The sequence below is a fragment of the Gopherus flavomarginatus genome, chromosome 3, assembly GCF_025201925.1.
Source record: "Gopherus flavomarginatus isolate rGopFla2 chromosome 3, rGopFla2.mat.asm, whole genome shotgun sequence".
Lineage (NCBI taxonomy): Eukaryota > Metazoa > Chordata > Testudines > Testudinidae > Gopherus > Gopherus flavomarginatus.
In genome coordinates this window covers 269,560,451-269,578,145 of record NC_066619.1, presented here as the reverse complement: position 1 = coordinate 269,578,145, position 17,695 = coordinate 269,560,451, and the positions used below count along the sequence as shown (strand labels likewise).

At 39.7% G+C, this 17,695-nt stretch overlaps 2 protein-coding genes across 4 annotated transcripts in view; both read right to left on the bottom strand.

The window, feature by feature from the left end:
- Positions 1–17,695, bottom strand: part of TMEM129 (transmembrane protein 129, E3 ubiquitin ligase) — a 415,719-nt gene that overhangs the window by 254,193 nt on the left and 143,831 nt on the right. The gene's annotated exons all lie outside the window — the stretch shown is intronic.
- Positions 1–17,695, bottom strand: part of FAM53A (family with sequence similarity 53 member A) — a 97,563-nt gene that overhangs the window by 52,575 nt on the left and 27,293 nt on the right. For 2 of the 3 annotated variants that reach the window (XM_050947814.1, XM_050947815.1), the window contains exons 2-4: positions 16,789–17,044; positions 7,985–8,039; positions 4,287–5,089 (exon numbers count right to left, since the gene is read on the bottom strand). In XM_050947814.1, coding sequence (XP_050803771.1) covers positions 4,287–5,089; positions 7,985–8,039; positions 16,789–16,866 — 936 coding nt within the window. In that variant the 5' untranslated portion in view covers positions 16,867–17,044. Of the gene's footprint in view, positions 1–4,286; positions 5,090–7,984; positions 8,040–16,788; positions 17,045–17,695 lie in introns of those variants that run through there. The other variant, XM_050947816.1, reaches the window with a different exon arrangement.

Genomic DNA, 17,695 nt, shown 5'->3' with positions numbered 1-17,695 from the left:
ATAATGGGTTCTTCAATCTAGCAGAGAAAGGTGTAACAATCCAATGGCTGGAAGGTGAAGCTAGACAAATTCAGACTGGAAATAATGCATATTTTTAATATTTTAATTAACCACTAGAACAATTTACCAACAGTCATGGTAGATTTCTCCATCACTGGAAATTTTTATATCAAGACTGGATGTTTTTCTAAAAGAAATGCTCTACCAACTATTTTGGGGAAGTTGTGGCCTTTGTTATACAAAGGAGGACAGACTAGATGATCAACAGAGGTGCCTTCTGGCCTTGGAATCTAACTCAACTACAGCTGTTCCAATTTAAACATCCTGCAAAGATTGTGTCATTTCCCCTGAAGTCTACCAAATCTTTGCTGTGCAGGCCCTCAGGGTGTGGAACTCCCACATGGAGCTTGCTATTGCTCTCAAACTTTGAGCACATCTGAAAACATGCCCTTTTTGAAAGGTTATGGGGATTATTTAGTTAGGTTTATGGTAAAAAAATGACCATCTTATTTTGCACCTATCACTACAACTGTTTTCAATTACTTCTGCCCTGCATTTGTAGGGGAAATCTGAAGGTGTTACTTTATCATTATGTGTATTTCCTTCATGATCAAAGAAACAAGACTGACTCGACACCCAAGATCATGATTTTTTAATATCATAGTTAGAATAAGGGTTGGCAACCTTTCAGAGGTGGTGTGCCAAGTCTTCATTTATTCACTCTAATTTAAGGTTTTGTGTGCCAGTAATAAATTTTAACATTTTAGAAGGTCTCTTTCTATAAGTCTATAATATATAATTAAACTATTGTTGCATGTAAAGTAAATAAGGTTTTTAAATTGTTTAAGAAGCTTCATTTAAAATTAAATTAAAATGCTGAGGCCCTCGGACTGGTGGCCAGGACATAGGCAGTGTGAGTGCCACTGAAATCAGCTCACGTGACGCCTTTGGCGCCCATGCCATAGGTTGTCTACCCCTGAGTTAGAAGATTATATTTATATTTGGCATTAGAAGTCTACATACCACTTTCAGAACTAGGCATATTTCTTCCCCTGAAAGGTTTATGGTCTAAGGTAGATCAGACACAGGACAACAGTTCTTCCAATGAATGGATATAGAAAGAAGAATTCCTATTAGATTTTGAAGGACTGTGGGAGGGAGAGAGAGAGAGAGAGAGAGAGAGAAAATATGACTGTGCTTGGTGGACAGGAACAGGAGACTTCTAAGTACAAGGAACAGCAGGAATAAAGTTATTAAACAGAGTCCAGGAGAAGGGATACAAGAAGGCACATCAAGTAAAAGGTGAGGGAGTGGGAGGAAATGAGAACAACTGTAGAGGGTTGGAGGCATGATTATGTAGGGCTTTGGAGAAAGGTGCTCAATTTTTTATGCTTAAAATGCAGTGGTGAAGCAGTCCTGGCTTTTGTATAGTTATAGATTCTTGTGTATTTACAGCAAACAAACAAGTGGTTTAATGTGCAGGGATAATGCAATAGTGTTAACCCTACGTAAGGGTGCAGAGACATTACTAGCAGAAAACAGACCTTTATCACAAAAAGTTTCAAGAAATTAAAGCACACATTTCTCAGGGTTTCTTCCTTCGAAAAGACTGCTATACCACATATGTATATGAATATTATATACTGAAAAACAGTCAGTCAGTCATTCAAAAATTACAAATAGATCGATAATGGACAAAGTTAACTGAACTACTAGTAGTGAAAATGCAAATTGGCTTCAGTTTCTGAAATACTCTTATTTTAGACAATTTAAGCAGGTGCTTAGCTTTCAGTTTGGCAGTCTTTATTATAGACTGTCTGAGAAACTGGGGCAACTTTTGACTAAAACCAAGATTGCCCCTTCGGATATATTTCTTACATGGGTCAGATTCATCAGTATTAGGCAAATCAAAAACTATCCAAAATGAAGCTTTTTGCAAATAATTTCCCCCAAATCCTACAGCCTATTAGAGGAATGAAATAAATTGTATTTTAATGAGTTAGCATTAATTTACAGTAAGCTTTTTTGGTAAATAAAAGCTAATTCCATAATCTGTTTTAGACTTCTGCCAATCGTTAGCACACTAAGATCTTAGATGACTCATTAGTCAAGACTTATTTGCAATAAGCCTAACTGCATATTTTAGATGAAGTTAAAATTAATAAAAACACATTAGTGTCACAATCTATTGATATTTTGTGACTAAAGCCAGAAAGACATGTAATAATTGAGAGTTCAGCAAGGAGCAGATTTCTTGGCTCCAATACTGCATCAAGCTTTGTTTAAATACTGCCTGCTGACACTTGCTGCAGGATCAAGGCCCAAGATCTCATTTCAAATCCAAGTTTTGTATAGTTTTTAACTAATTTTTTTTCAAAATTACTTCACGTGAAAGAGAACCAATAAAAATTAGTATAAAAAGAAAAGCACTGACTCGCATAATACAAAAATATATTTGTCAACATCTTATCAAAGAGAATCTTCAAATTATCTGGGGGATAAATAAAAGGGCTAGCTTAAGAGGTTGACATTATAGTTAATGAAGGTTTGCTGAAAAAAATTCACTTAGTACACTAGAAATTTATTGATACCCCTCAGAATGATTGGTTTTCTTAACTAGTGTTTACTTTCATTAAAGGTGCACAGACTACATACCTTTTAAATGGGCTAAGATCACGTAACTCCAACTCTCCACCCCCACCCATATAAAATTCATATTATGATTCTCATGAACTAAAACTACCCCTCTGACCAATGGTCTGATAATCTCAGGAAAGACCAGTTTCAGAAGACTAAGACTTATTGTCTACTAAAGGAAGAGGGGTGTCAATTTTATTCATATCTGGCTATCCTACTCCTGCTACTGTACCTAAAATTACCCAATCGTTCATTTCCCACCAGTCTTAGAGGTTACTCTGGGCTCAGACGCTCTCTGGTAACAAATACTACCTTTCTGAAACCAAGGAAATTTGCCTATTTCATATTTGATCTGCCAAATTAATTTTGCTTACCACAATACAATAAAGGTAAGAATCAGTCCAGCTGAAAGATGTCCAATAGCTGAAAGTTCATCCCACAGCACTTTACCAGAACTTCCCTATGTCTTCATCTGAAATTCACCAGTAACTGGTAACCACAGATTTCCAGGGTCCCACTTCTTTCAACTTTTTCCTTGAAAGATTAGGTAGTTCTTACGCTAAAATTTCTCATCTTATCTTTCATTATCATCCTTTTATACTGTCTCCCTCACCAGGCTATCACTAGGATAGCTCTCCTTTGAAGAGGAAGGCAGGTTACATGAACCTCTCCAAGACTGGTACCAATGAAGTTATAGAAGATGCATTAAAGGGTGTGGATGATGCTGACCTATGATGACACCACAATGCCAGATTTCTCTCTATGGCCCAAGTGATAGTACTTGATATTGCTCCCATGGACACCAAACAATGGGATTCTATTTTTAAACTTAAATCTACATCAGCACTGTACAGTTATGAAAATTTTAACCCATGTACAAAGTCTACACTTCCCCCAGGTCATGATCATGCAGATAATGAAAAAAAATGGTTACTCATTCAAAGAAAATTCTCACGCCCAGTTGAGTGGGGGAATAGAATTTTGTACAGCTGGTCTCAAGAATGAATTTTTCTACTTCTGTGGGACAATGTTTGGAGAAGCCCTATGAGGATACATCTGTTTCCACTGTTGTCTCTTTATTAGCAGTTTCTTTAATTTTATTCACCTACAGGTTTTTCTGATGCACATTTATCTATGCTATTGTAGTCGGCCAATATATGTTCTGACTCATTTTTTCTTTGACTTACAGAGGTATTAGAGCCATAAAGGATTACTTAACCAGAACACATGTGCACCACAATAGAATGTTTCACTACTGCACCTAATCCCATCTCATGGGAACAGACTTAACTGACTACTTTTCCCTCCACTTCTTCCCTGAAGTTTCTGTGACATTTCAGAAGCAAGCCTAAAATTTTTTTTCTGCCCCAACTCTATTAAAGTGTTTTTATGCAGCCTTTTGTAGTCTGTAGAAACAGGCTGCAGTGCACAAGCTGGGCCTTAGTAGCAGAGAGTTATAGGTAGCTACAAGATGAAGTTAGCAAGAGGCAGAAGACTAGATGTACTGCTGAAATTACACAACCAATATTAACACCAATTTATCTGATTTTCACACCCACGGAAAAGTTTGATTTAGCCAACTATTTTCTAGAAATAGCCTGCATGCAATAATTCACTTCTACACCCTACCGAAGAAAGTAAAATCTCACCCGTGTCATTTTAAAAAAGTCTAAAGATGGACGATTCCACCGTACATCCTCCTCTCGTCTGCGCTTTAGCCGGCTTTTCTTTTCATTCAGGACACAAGGCTGTGAGCGGCATCTCAGCAAGCCCTGACGCCGGCTGAGCTCTGGTGTGGAGGTGGGAGTGCTGTTGGCTGAAGGCAAGAGGTTTCCTGTCTCGGTGATGTGCTCCTGTGAGAGGGAGAGGCGACGCCGAGGGTTAAAGTCACAAGGTCCTCCAGAATTCCAACGGATACTTGAACTTGTGCTTCCCTCACTACTGTCCACAAAGCCGCTGCTCGCAGAGGAAGGTCGGGGCACTGGAGAAGTATTGAAGCTGGTGATAGTGAAGACGTTATTTAAGGACAGAACATTTTGTGGCAAGCTGATACTTGTGCTTCTCTGTAAGTTTGCACTCCCATGACTGTTGCAGCGCTGCAAGGTGGCACTGCCACCGCTGTTGCATCGTCTCTTTGACACCGGAGTCCAGACTTTTGAACTGCTGGGTTTCCATGGTGACCGACAACGAGCCAATTCATCTGGCTCAGAGAGGGACCTACAGTGGCGTTTGGTAGGTGGCGCCAATGGCTGCCCCGAGTTTTCATTAAGATTTAGTTCACTTATCCATCCTGACACCATAGATGTGCTGGAAGATTCCTGCTGCCATTGCAGACTCACGTTGTTAGCTGTGCCTCTAATGAATGGGCACACTGGGAAAGGGTAAGATGAATTTTTGGTCGCGTCAGCTTGGATTGGACAACCCCCATTTAAAGCTTTCCAAGGGCTCTCTTCTAAGAAAGAAAAATGTAAGGGACGAAAGAGAAAAATAGGATACAGTTAGCTTACATTAACAGAGATATTATTTGGGTAGAAAACAACAAGCTGTGAAGGGGACACTTGACTCCGCATCTTCACCAAAATCCAACCCTCTAACATGAGCTAGTTCTGAAGGGGAAGATTACTACTGGAGAAGATTACTACTGGAGAACTCTGGTATTTCAGAGCAAAACAAAACCACTAAAAAAAACAGTATACACAAATTCTCCTGAAGTCTTCCTGAAGTAACATTAGCATTCTGTACCCTAATACCAACCTTTGTACTTCAGTATTGCAACTGTGAAAATGTGAATTACTTTTGCACATTAAGAGCTATGGATAGTTTAGCTCTAAGTCACTTACAAAAGCATAGTATTCTCAGCACACCATTTTGTACATTCATAAGAACATAAATAATGTTGATATTAATAAGCAGTAATGGCAAATTTACTGCTGCTTCAGAGACTACAGAAAATATATTGACATTAAGACCAGTAGCATTGAACCATGGTAAGTAGGGCGGAGCTGGTTCAACAAATCTTGTGAACAATCCAGCAGGTTGTAGGGTTTTTTTTTTTTCTTTTTGCTTAAACACCAATTAAAATCTAGCCAATAACTATGACCATTTTAAGTCTATAGGGACCGCAGATCATTTTGTCTTCCTCCATTATGGAGATATACTGCATACGTAAAGCCCAATAGTTATAGGTTTGTAATGTTTTTTCCTTCAAGACACCACATTATGGAAATCCAAGGCTTATGTCATGTGTGTTCATTCTTTATAATGTGACTAAAAGCTTAAAAAATAGATTTTTTTTTTTTTTTGGATCGTGAAACATTTGTCCCTCCCATTCATATCCATGACACAAAGCCTCTGAAAGCCCTAAATTAAAGGCCACCATTCCCCTTATTTTACACTTTTTAAAAACTCTTATACAAATTTTACTGTGAATACAGACAGCCCATAGCGTACAACTTCTTATGATCTGAAGTGGCAATGCTGGGTTGGAAAAAAAGTCTGCCAGCTAAGCCTCACTCTTTTGTGAAGCTTTTCTTTGAGAACATTTTGCACATTTTACAGCTGTTCCCCTACATTATAGAGTGAAGCATAAGAGGAACTACAACAGAGGCCTAGGATTTGCAAATTGAAAGGCATATAATTGTCCTGCTGGCCAGTTAACAGCTCTTCATGCTTGGTTAGAAAATTTGATAATTTAAACCAATTAGCCAAGTAAATTTCACTCATCCAGGGGCTGTGGTAATAAAGGATGAATTAAAGTTTTGGGACACCCTAAGGTCTTTCCCAAGTAAGTTTTTAAAGCCTGTAATGAGAAGATGAAGTTTGTCTTCATTATACTAAAAGTATATTAGAGCAGAGTATTACTTTTAAAGCTAGAGGTAAAAAGTTGTCTAGGTTCACTGATTAATAATATTTTACATATGGATCTTGAAGATGGTCAGGGATGCAAACCCATGTTCACAGGTGACCCTAAACCTCTGACTGCCAGAAGTCTGGAAGGGAAAGCGGGGTGGATTATTCCCACTGCCCTGTTCAGTATGCTCCCCCTGAAGCTGTGATACTGGCCCATGCTGAGAGATAGGATACTGGGCTAGATAGATCATTGGTTTTACCCAGTTTAGCAGTTCTTATTTCCACTGCAGTTGGTACTTTAAAAAAAAAAAAAAACAAAACCTAACAGTCAAAAGTTGATTTGTTAAAACGTTTTGAGGGTTGCAAACTCAAGTAGCTACAAGATGTATATGCTACATGGCCAGTAGGATCTTCCAATAGTTTCCACATCTTGTTTACTCAAAGAGACCCTTCCAACTTACAACTGTAACTGTCCAGACAACTGGCCTATGCAAATATATAATTAGAATTCCTTTGTCCTCCTTCCTCCAGTCTTTCAGATGGGACAGTCATATGTGTTTTGCCTTAAACTATAAGCTCTTCAGAGTAGGAACCATCCTTAACACAGTGTGAATAAAGCACCTAATACAGTGAGGCCCTGATCCTGTTTGTGACTTTGAGATACTACTGTAATGCAAATTTTGTTAGCATCTAGTTTTAAGATCTCTTACAAAGGCTGGTTCATGTAAAAAACAGAAATAATTGCTCAAAGTCACTGATGGATTTTTACAGTAAATGCGCTGAGACTAGTGTTTGTATGATGCTGTTGTAAGATTGTGTGACTGCTGTTCCCTCAGAAATCTCAAAGAAACAAAAGATCAGTATCTCAGGAGACAATCCCACTGAGTAAATGAAATGTACTACACCTTATAAAGAAATTAAGCTGATGTAAAATGTCAACTTTTCCCATCATCAAAGATATAAAAATACAACCATGACATGGCAGTAAGATAGCAGAAACATAGAACAGTAACCAGATATCCCAGGACAAAAACAAAACACACACAAAACACCACATACATGCAGGTTTTCCTACATCAAAAGACACTGGACATGAACTTCGATTGTTCGCATCACGTTAACAGATATTTGAGAGCGAATATGTGGTTTACTCTACATTGCAAAGCCCTATTTTTATGAAGGTGTGTAAAGAAGTTTAATGTGTGGTTTTCTGCTCTGAAGAAAGTCTTGACAAGACAAAACTGGGTACATAACAGATACTGAACAAAAACATGTAACAAGGGGTTTTACTACGCAAAGCAAATCACAAGTACAAAAATTGACAACCAGTGATTCCCAGTATTGTTCCAAGACCCGCATAAGCAAGGACGCCCTGTAAGAGCATGCTCCAATCCCCTCCACCTTATTTCAATAGAAAGGCTGCTTACTATACCAATTACCTCAGTAAAATACTGCTATGATTTCAAGGGGAGGGGAACAAAAAAAAAAAACAACTTACCATTGATTTCGAAAGGGAACAAGCTGCCACTTTTGTTCAGCTTCTCAGATGAGTACTGAAATTAATCAGAAAAAAATTTCAACACCATACAACTATACATGGTGTGAAAGGCAGTGAGCACAAGCCTTAAGGAAAATTTAAAATATTGTAGTTCCCAGTTTTCTTATATATATATAATAAATGGAATGACCATGTTTCTGGTTGGGAGTCTTAAAAAAAACCTATATTCTTCAGTCTAAGTTACTAATAATTTAAAAAAATTAAGTTTTCGTTTTTTGGTACAATGCTATACAAGAATCCAAAAAGCTTTCAAGTATTTCCTGGGTTGCAATATGAACTAAATAAAGTAATTCCAAAGTTGAATGAATCTATCTCTAACTCTGCCCTCCCCACAAAAAATAAATAAATAAATAAATAAAAGCTTTGGATCCACACCTAAAATTTATTAAAACAGCAGGAAATTGAAATTTAAGAAGCTGTCTGAATTTTCATGCTCCTATGATATTGCAAATTCAGCATACCTGAACAGCTTTACTAAAGCCATTCCAGTCTTTCAGGTAAACACAAATTTAGACTCAAATACATAACTAAGGACTGGATAAACATATTATGGCATTTATAGGAGAAAAATATTTGTTGCCCTTTAAGAGTGTACTTTGCTATGTTTTACTGATTTTTTAGCAGATCTGCGGATTTTGCCCTTTAAAAAGTAGATTTTTCACAATAAAATTTAATGATTGCCAAAGAACAGCTACAGTTTTTCATACAAATCATTGTAAATATTGATCAGATGCATCATGTTAACATGGTTTCTAAGCATGGTTACTATATGTGCATTCTATAAAATCCTTAGAAACACAAACCTAATGCATAGTAAGGACAGTTTGTACACTCTGCTTCTCTTCACTACCGGGGAGATCAATGCTGCTACTATCGATGCAAAGTGAAGATCTGCTAAACCGATGGAAGAGCGCTCTCTGGTCAACTCTGGCACTCCAGCTCCGTGAGAAGAGTAAGGTAAGCCGAATGGAGAGTGTCTCCCATTGATGCAGGGCAGTGAAGACACCTCGGTAAGTCAACCTAAGGCTACATCGACTCCAGTTACGTTATTCACATAGCTGGAGAATCATAACTTAGGTTGACTTACCCCAGTAGTGTAGACAAGGCCTTAATGTTTTTCCTCCCAGTTATTATAAATTTAGATGGAAAAGTGACTAGATTTGTCTCAGATATGTAGTGCAGCTTGATATTAAGCCTCCTAATAACTAAAAGGCAAATTAATAACCTTACTAGAACTCAGATTCTTGTACAGTTTTTCTGGGGATGGGGAGGAAGGACTGATAATTTTAAAAACCTGCCCTTTTTTTAGACCTTGTTTTTGGTAGTAAGCCAAAAAAAAAAGATAGTATTGTTCAGAGGCTTCCTTCCAGATACAAGTTCAGTTTTAAGTAAACATCCTTGGGCAATGGAGCATTTTTGCTGTTTACCACCAAAATGCAACTGGCAGCTTTAAAACCTTGAACTTCACATTCACAACTAAGATACTGAGTAGTGCAAGGACAGTTTGCTTTCTTTAAAAATATCGTACCCCACTAAAATGCCTGCATGTCTTATAGACTTTTGTCTATACTTTTTATCCTATATTTTCTATATCTGCAAATGCATTTGGAACTAGCTACTTAATAAAAACACAATTTTTTTTTCCAGAAACAGCAAGAGTCTCAGGATCCCAGGACTAATTTAGGTTTCAAAGTTTTAATCTTGAGACTGGTAGGGAGCATTATTTCATTCATGTTCATCTTGTAAAACTGAATATTCCCAGTTACATAGTCTATAAGTTTATTAATATGTAATATAATCCATTGTGCTAAACTAAGAGTGAGGTGCTCTTCTGTTCTATCTACTAATTTGAGATAGGAACTCACACCATTGTTTTGAGAAGCAAGTGTGCACAGAATGACAATACAGTAACTCCTCACTTAACCTTGTAGTCACGTTCCTGAAAAATGTGACTTTAAGCAAAACGATATTAAGCGAATCCAATTTCCCCATAAGAATTAATGTAAAGGGGGGAGGTGTTAGGTTCCAGGGGAATTTTTTTCACCAGACCAAAAAAACCTATATATTATATAGATATACACATAGTATTTAATACTGTTCACAGCTATGATGATTGTGAAGCTTGGTTGAGGCGGTGAAGTTAGAGGGTGGAAGAGGATGGGATATTTCCCTGGGAATGCCTTGCTGCACAGTGGTTTGCAAACTTTTGTACTGGTGACCCCTTTCACATAGCAAGCCTCTGAGTGCTACTCCCTCCATAAAAATTAAAAACACTTTTTTATATATTTAACACCATTATAAATGCTGGAGGCAAAGCAGGGTTTGGAGCGTAGGCCGACAGCTCATGATCCCCTGAGGGGTCCCAACCCCCAGTTTGAGAACCCTGTGCTAAACAATGAACTAGCACTCAGCTGAGCCCTCAAGGGTTAACACGTTGTTTTTAATGTAGCCTCACATTTTACAAGGCAGCAGGAATGGGGGGGAAGGGCAGACAGTATGCAGAAAGATAGACAAACACCTTGTGTGTGGGAAAGAGAGAAATGCACACTGCCCCTTTAAGTAAGCTGACCCATTCTTAGGCCTGGTCTACACTACGTGTTTAATCCGATTTTAGTAGCGTTAAACCGATTTAACCCTGCACCCGTCCACACAACGAGGCCCTTTATATTGATATAAAGGACTCTTAAAACCGGTTTCTGTACTCTTCCCCGACGAGAGGAGTAGTGCTGAAATCGGTATAGCCATGTTGGATTAGGGTTAGTGTGGTCGCAAATTGACGGTATTGGCCTCGGGTGGTATCCCACAGTGCACCATTGTGACCGCTCTAGAAAGCAATCTGAACTTGGATGCACGGGCCAGGTAGACAGGAAAAGCCCCGCAAACTTTTGCATTTCATTTCCTGTTTGCTCAGCGTGGAGCTCTGATCACCACGGGTGGCAATGCAGTCCTAAATCCAAAAAGAGCTCCAGCATGGACCATATGGGAGATACTGGATCTGATCGCTGTATGGGGAGACAAATCTGTTCTATCAGAGCTCCGTTGCAGAAGACGAAATGCCAGAGCATTTGAAAAAAATCTCCAGGCTATGATACAGAGTCCACAGCACAGTGCTGTGTAACAAGCGTAACGGAAAGCCAAAGAATCAAATGGACGCTCATGGAGGAAGGGAGGGGGGACTGAGGACTCCAGCTATCCCACAGTCCCCGCAGTCTCCAAAAAGCATTTGCATTCTTGGCTGAGCTCCCAATGCCTGTAGGGTCAAATACATTGTGTGGGGTGGTTCAGGATATATCTCATCAATTTACCCACCCCATGAAAGAAAAGGGAAAAAAAATCGTTTCTTGACTTTTTTCAGTGTCACCGTATGTCTACTGCATGCTGCTGGTAGACACGGTGCTGCGGCACTGAACAGCAGCATCCTCTCCCCTCCCTTTCCCGGTGGCAGACGGTACAGTGCAGAAGGACTGGTAGCCGTCCTTGTCATCATCCCGTGAGTGCTCCTGGCTGGCCTCAGGTGAGGTCAGCTGGGAGCGCCTGGGTAAAAATAGGAATGACTCCCGGTTATTCCTGGCAGATGGTATAGAACACCTAGTAACCGTCATCATAGCAACTGGGGGCTGAGCTCCATCAGCCCCCCTCCCCTTTCATATTTAATAAAAGATTCTGTACTGCCTGGACTATCATAGCAGTGGGATGCTGGGCTCCTCTCCCCCCCACCATTTAATGTCCTGCCTGGACTATCATAGCAGATGGAGGCTGCCTCCCCCTCATTTTCTCTCACTAAAAAGTCAGTGTTTCTTATTCCTGCATTCTTTATTACTTCATCACACAAATGGGGGGACCCTGCAACGGTAGCCCAGGAGGGTTGGGGGAGGAGGGAAGCAATGGGTGGGTTGTTGCAGGGGCACCCCCTAGAATGGCATGCAGCTCATCATTTCTGAGGGATCTGACACGGAGCAGCTGTGCTCTCTGGTACACTGGTTCTCTAGTACACTTGCCCCATATTCTAGGCAGGACTGATTATTTTTAGATACAACAAACGTTGTCTTTGCGCCCGTGGCCGACCTCAGCTAAGGTCAACCAGGAGCACCCATGACAACAGCAGACAGTATAGAACGACTGATAACCGTCATCTCATCGCCAATTTACAATGCCATAGCAGACGGTACAGAACAACTGGTAACCATCTCTGCTACCCTGCAAAGGCAAATTAATGCTGCTGTGTAGCGCTGCAGTATCACCTCTGTCAGCGGCATCCAGTACATATACAGTGACAGCGACAAAAGGCAAAATGGGCTCCATGGTTGTCATGCTATGGCGTCTGCCAGGGAAATCCAGTGAAAAAGGGCGCAAAATGATTGTCTGCCGTTGCCTTCATGGAGGAAGGAATGAGTGACGACATTTACCCAGAATCACCCGTGACACTGTTTTTGCACCATCATGCATTGGGATCTCAACCCAGAATTGCAATGGGTGGGGGAGACTGCGAGAACTATGGGATAGCTACGGGATAGCTACCCAGAGTGCAAAGCTCCAGAAATCAACGCTAGCCTCGGTACATGGACGCACACCACCGAATTATTGTGCTTTGTGTGGCCGCGTGCACTCGACTTTATACAATCTGTTTTACAAAACCGGTTTATGTAAAATCAGAATAATCCTGTCGTATAGACGTACCCTGAAATGCATTGTCTTTTTAAGTGGATCAGGAAGTTGAGACAGCAGCTGCTGCCCCAAGCTCTCTGTCCGTTTCCCCAACTTGCTCTATATGGAGAAGGGGTAAGCGGAGTGTCAGAGCAAAGGGGGAGGGGGACACCCTGACATGATCCCCCCTCTCCCCACCTTCCCCCCCCCGCCCAGCAAGCAGGAGGCTCAGGGAGCAGGACAAGGCAGAGGGCAGGAGCAGCACACGGCAGTGTGGGGACAACATACCATCTAGGAAAGCGAGAAGTTATTGGGTCCTTTGTGCATGCACTAAGATACAGTAAAGGTCTTATCATGGTGGTATGAGCCTTCAAATGCCCATGCACTGTCAATGTAACAAGGGATATTTAATTAGGCCATCTCCCAAATCTAGCCTTCAAATCTTTCCACTGGTGGTTGGGTCCAGGAGACCCTTCTACTGCAAATTTTTCTATACAAACAAGCCGCAGTAGTGCTGGCTCATTTAAAAGCCTTCTCCTATCTTGGCTATGAGTCCAAAGACATTCACACTCGCCTGTCAATATCCTAAAACTTGAAGTCAAAGTTACTGCCATTCAGCATTTCCTTCCTTACTTCACATACCATAGCTCACTTCCGTGAAGAAAAAATAAATAAATAAAAAGAAGTCATTTTAAAAAAAGCAGCCCCAACATGAGAACCATCAGACCAAAAGCAGCAGTACCAGCAGACAAAACCTCCGACGATTCTTTCCAGCTTGGATAAACTTATTCTGTATGTCAGCCACATTTGCTTAAGGAAAAAAAAGTTTACAAAGCTCACTGGCCTCACCTTCAACCCAAGGGGATTGCACTGTATTTTCAGCATATTTCATAGATATAGGCCTTGCTACACTCACACTTTACAGCGCTGCAACTGGGGTGTGAAAAAACACCCCCCTGAGCGCTACAAGATACAGCGCTGTAAAGCGTCAGTGTAATCAGGGCAGCAGCGCTGGGAGCACGGCTCCCAGCGCTGCATGTAAACCACATCCCTTACAGGTGTGGGGTGCAGCGCTGGGAGAGCTCTCTCCCAGCGCTGCCACTCTGACTACACTCACACTTCAAAGCACTGCCGGGGCAGCGCTTTGAAATTCCAAATGTAGCCATACCCATACTTTCATATCAGCCAGAAATGACCAAGTCTAAATTGGTAGTTCCAGGTAAAAAGAAAGATCACAGAACCCAGGCAGAGCACGCCTTTCTGACTCACTAGTATGGCCCCTGGTTTTATGGCTTCCTCTTCCTAAAGGATAAAACGGCGAGACAATAAGACATCAATGCTACTAGTTCCCTTTTTGGCCCTTGAGTCCATGCTCTCTCCCAGCTACTGGAAGAGCTATCTAGTCTTCTCTTGAGTATTCCACTCACCAGTAAATCTCCTACCTCAGGATCCAATTCTTCATACCCAGCACACCCAAAGTCCTCTTGAAACCTGTGATCTGATTTTTACAAGTGTTGGGCACTGAAAACTATTTCTGTACACAAATCAGTGTTTTTGAATCAGAATATTAGTTCCAAAAATCAAATGGCCAGAATGTCATGACTAATGAAACGTCTACCACCTTTTTCAGAAGAGCATCAATTTTGCAAATCAAATGCACTATTTGTTTTACATGCCCCCCCAAAATAATTAAAGCACTTTTTTGCTATTTGTCTAAAGAAAGTTACCAACCAGTAAAAAGCAACCTATTAAAAATGTTGATTTAGAACCAATTATAACATTTTATATTAAATTGAATGGATTTTTTGGTAACCAAGAGGATAAATCATAACTATACAAATTTATGCAAGCAATCACATAAGCTTAACTTACATTTATTCTGATGCTTAAATCACTTTTTTAATACGACATTTGAAAATGGGACTGATAGGTTAGGACTGTACAGGGAGCCTGGGCAACTATTTATTATATGATGATTCATTTTTCACTTGTGATTTGTGTCAAACTCTTTTGGATGAAAATTCAATTAAAATGCACCAGAGCAGCATTATAATTATTTTAGCTAAATGAAGCATCTTAAAGATGCTGAATACATAAGTTAGTTTATTAAATGTGTTTTTCATTTAAAGGTAGCTGATTTATTGAATGGAAGTATTACCTGTAGTTAGTGAACTGATTATTTCTCACCACTATGTTCAGGATTTTTGAACTAGTTGATCTCATCTTTTCACACCATTTTATTTGCAGATTGAAAGGGGAAAAACAAATCTTCCAGCTTTTTAAAATCCCAATTGGTTTCTTAACTTGGGATGAACTAGTAACTGACCTGAACTAGTTGAATGAACTGAAAAGAGGAAAATATTCTTCCGCACCTGCAGAAGAGAGAACTGCTTGTCACAAGCTAGGTTAGCACTTCAACAATTTCTGGTAATAGGCGCTTAAGCCAGTGACTTCCACCAGTTTAATGGTTTGACTCTTTCAAACTTGGCAACAAATATATACTACTAAATATATTTTTAATTTAATTAGGGCTGTGAATTAATTGCAGTTAACTCAAATGATTAACGCAAAACAAATTAATGAGATTAAAAAATTAGTCTGGATTTATTGCCTCTTTAATCGCACTGTTAAACAGCAACAGAATATCAATTTATTATAAATATTTTTGGATCTTTTTCTACATTTTCAAATATATGTATTTCAATTACAAAGAATACAAACAGTACAATGCTCACTTTATATTATTTTTATTACAAATATTTGCATGTAAAAAATAGTATTTTTCAATTCACCTCAATTACTGTAGTGCAATCTCTATTGTGAAAGTACAATTTACCAATGTAGATTTTTTTTTAAACCTAACTGCACTCAAAACAATGTAAAACTTTAGAGCATACAAGTTAACTAAGTCCTATTTCTTGTTCAATCAATTGCTAAGACAAACAAGTTTATTTACATCTACATGAGCTAATGCTACCTGCTTTTTATTTACAATGTGACCTTACAGAAAAACAATTCAAATAAACAAGAGCATGGGACGGCTGGATGGGGCGGAGGTTCTGGGGGGGGATAGACGTTGGAGTGCCAGGGGGCCTGTAAGGGAGTGCGGGTGGGGATAGGGGTCAGGGCAGTCAGAGGACAGGGATCAGAGGGTGTTGGGTAGGGGGTGGAGTCTCAGGGGGGCAGTTAGGGACGGGGGGATCAGAGGATTTGGATAAGTCAGGGATTCTGACAGGGGGGTGGGAAGTGGGGCAGGCAGGCAGTTTGGGGAGGCACAGCCTTCCCTACCTGGCCCTCCATACACAGGTTTTGCAACCCCTATGTGGCCCTCAGGCCAAAAAGTTTGCCCACCCCTGGTGTAGCAGATTGCCTCCACTCAAAGACATACCATAATTCACCACAAAGCTGTGTGTTCTACATATCTTTTAAAAGAAGAAAAAAGAAAAGAACAGAAGTTTGCTGCTTTACATTTCCTGCAGTAGGACTAAGTGAATAAATGAAGGCTGCAATTGGGGCATCTCTGCCGCAAGAAAATCATGCATTATCTTTGCAGACAAAGCATTCTAGCATTTCATCATATCTTCTCAAGGCCCCCATAAGCACATAACCATGCCTTCTAACTAGTATTCAAATTACTTGAGAAAGTTCTCTGAATACATGAGGCAAACAAAATTTAAGTGGCAAATTTTTACAGAAATTTAAAAATAAGATTCTCCTGATCTACAATGCAACACTTACCATCCTTGCTTCCCTCTAATGTCAAGCAAGTTACACACAAAACATATGCACTAAGAGAACTTTAAGGTGGCAAAGTCAAGCACTTGAATGTTAGGAAACAGAATTACGGCTGCCTGTGCAACCTCAATTTGGCTCCCTTGCACATATGCATTATGATACAGTCTTCAGCTACACGACTACATATTCTTTTTCCACAAGACCCTTCCTTCACTTCCCTCCCACATTTAGGAACTCTCACCCACAATTAAATCCATAATTTAATTTAATTTTCCATTCTTGGCTTTGGTGTGTATTTTATGAATGCTGCTTCTTTATTACCTGCTACTTCAACAAGCTTACATGGTAGTTTAGCATGTCCTTACCAGGTGAATATTGTACGTTTTACAGGTCAGATCATCCAAGCTCTGGTTCTGCAGCTTTTCTGTTATTAGTGTTACCATGGTAGTTGTCCCTTTGCCACTGCTCACACTGGGAAGCGTTGGAGGCTCCTCTGTATCCTGTTTCACTATTCGTGAGCCATTTCTGGTTCTGTTCTAAATCTCAAGATTTATGCTTCCATCTTACTGCCAGAGTTTATATCCAAAGGCCTTCAGCGTATCATGTCTGCTTTTCTGTAAACTTGGAGGGAAGGAAGGGGGAAAAAAAAAAAAGTCAGCTTTGAACCCACTAAATTCTTTACAATAACTGGATTTATATTTAAGGACCTTTCACATATAGCCAAAGATGTTAGTACCCCCAAATTTTTCTTGCATTTTTTTTCCCTTGCCTCACAGATTACAGATCTCATTTCACCAAGTATGGCTCCTACTGCGTTATACTGATCGCTGACAATTACCACCATAAAGGCGGAAGTCACATCTCAGTAATTTTGCTTGTCAGCCCTTATTTTTCTCCCTTCCCGCAAGACATTCTATATAACAACCATTACGCTCTATCGATAGACTCCTTTTTATCATAAAAAAATCACTAAAGCAAAATTAGTGACAGGTGTGTAAAAAAGCAAGTTTATATAAGAGGAAGGACAAACAAATGTAGAATCTTGTGTCGTAAAACAGGAAAGATATTCAGGCTATTCAACATAATGGATATTATGTTTCCCAAATATGCCCTTCTGGCAGATCTAGCTGAAAGATTTTTATATGTATGAACAGAACGGGATAGAGGGGTTTTGTTTTTTTTTAATATATTTTCTGCTTCTCTGTATTTCTAGGTAGATGTATAGAGACCAATAATGCTTATAAAAATGTATATTTATAAATTATAATTACT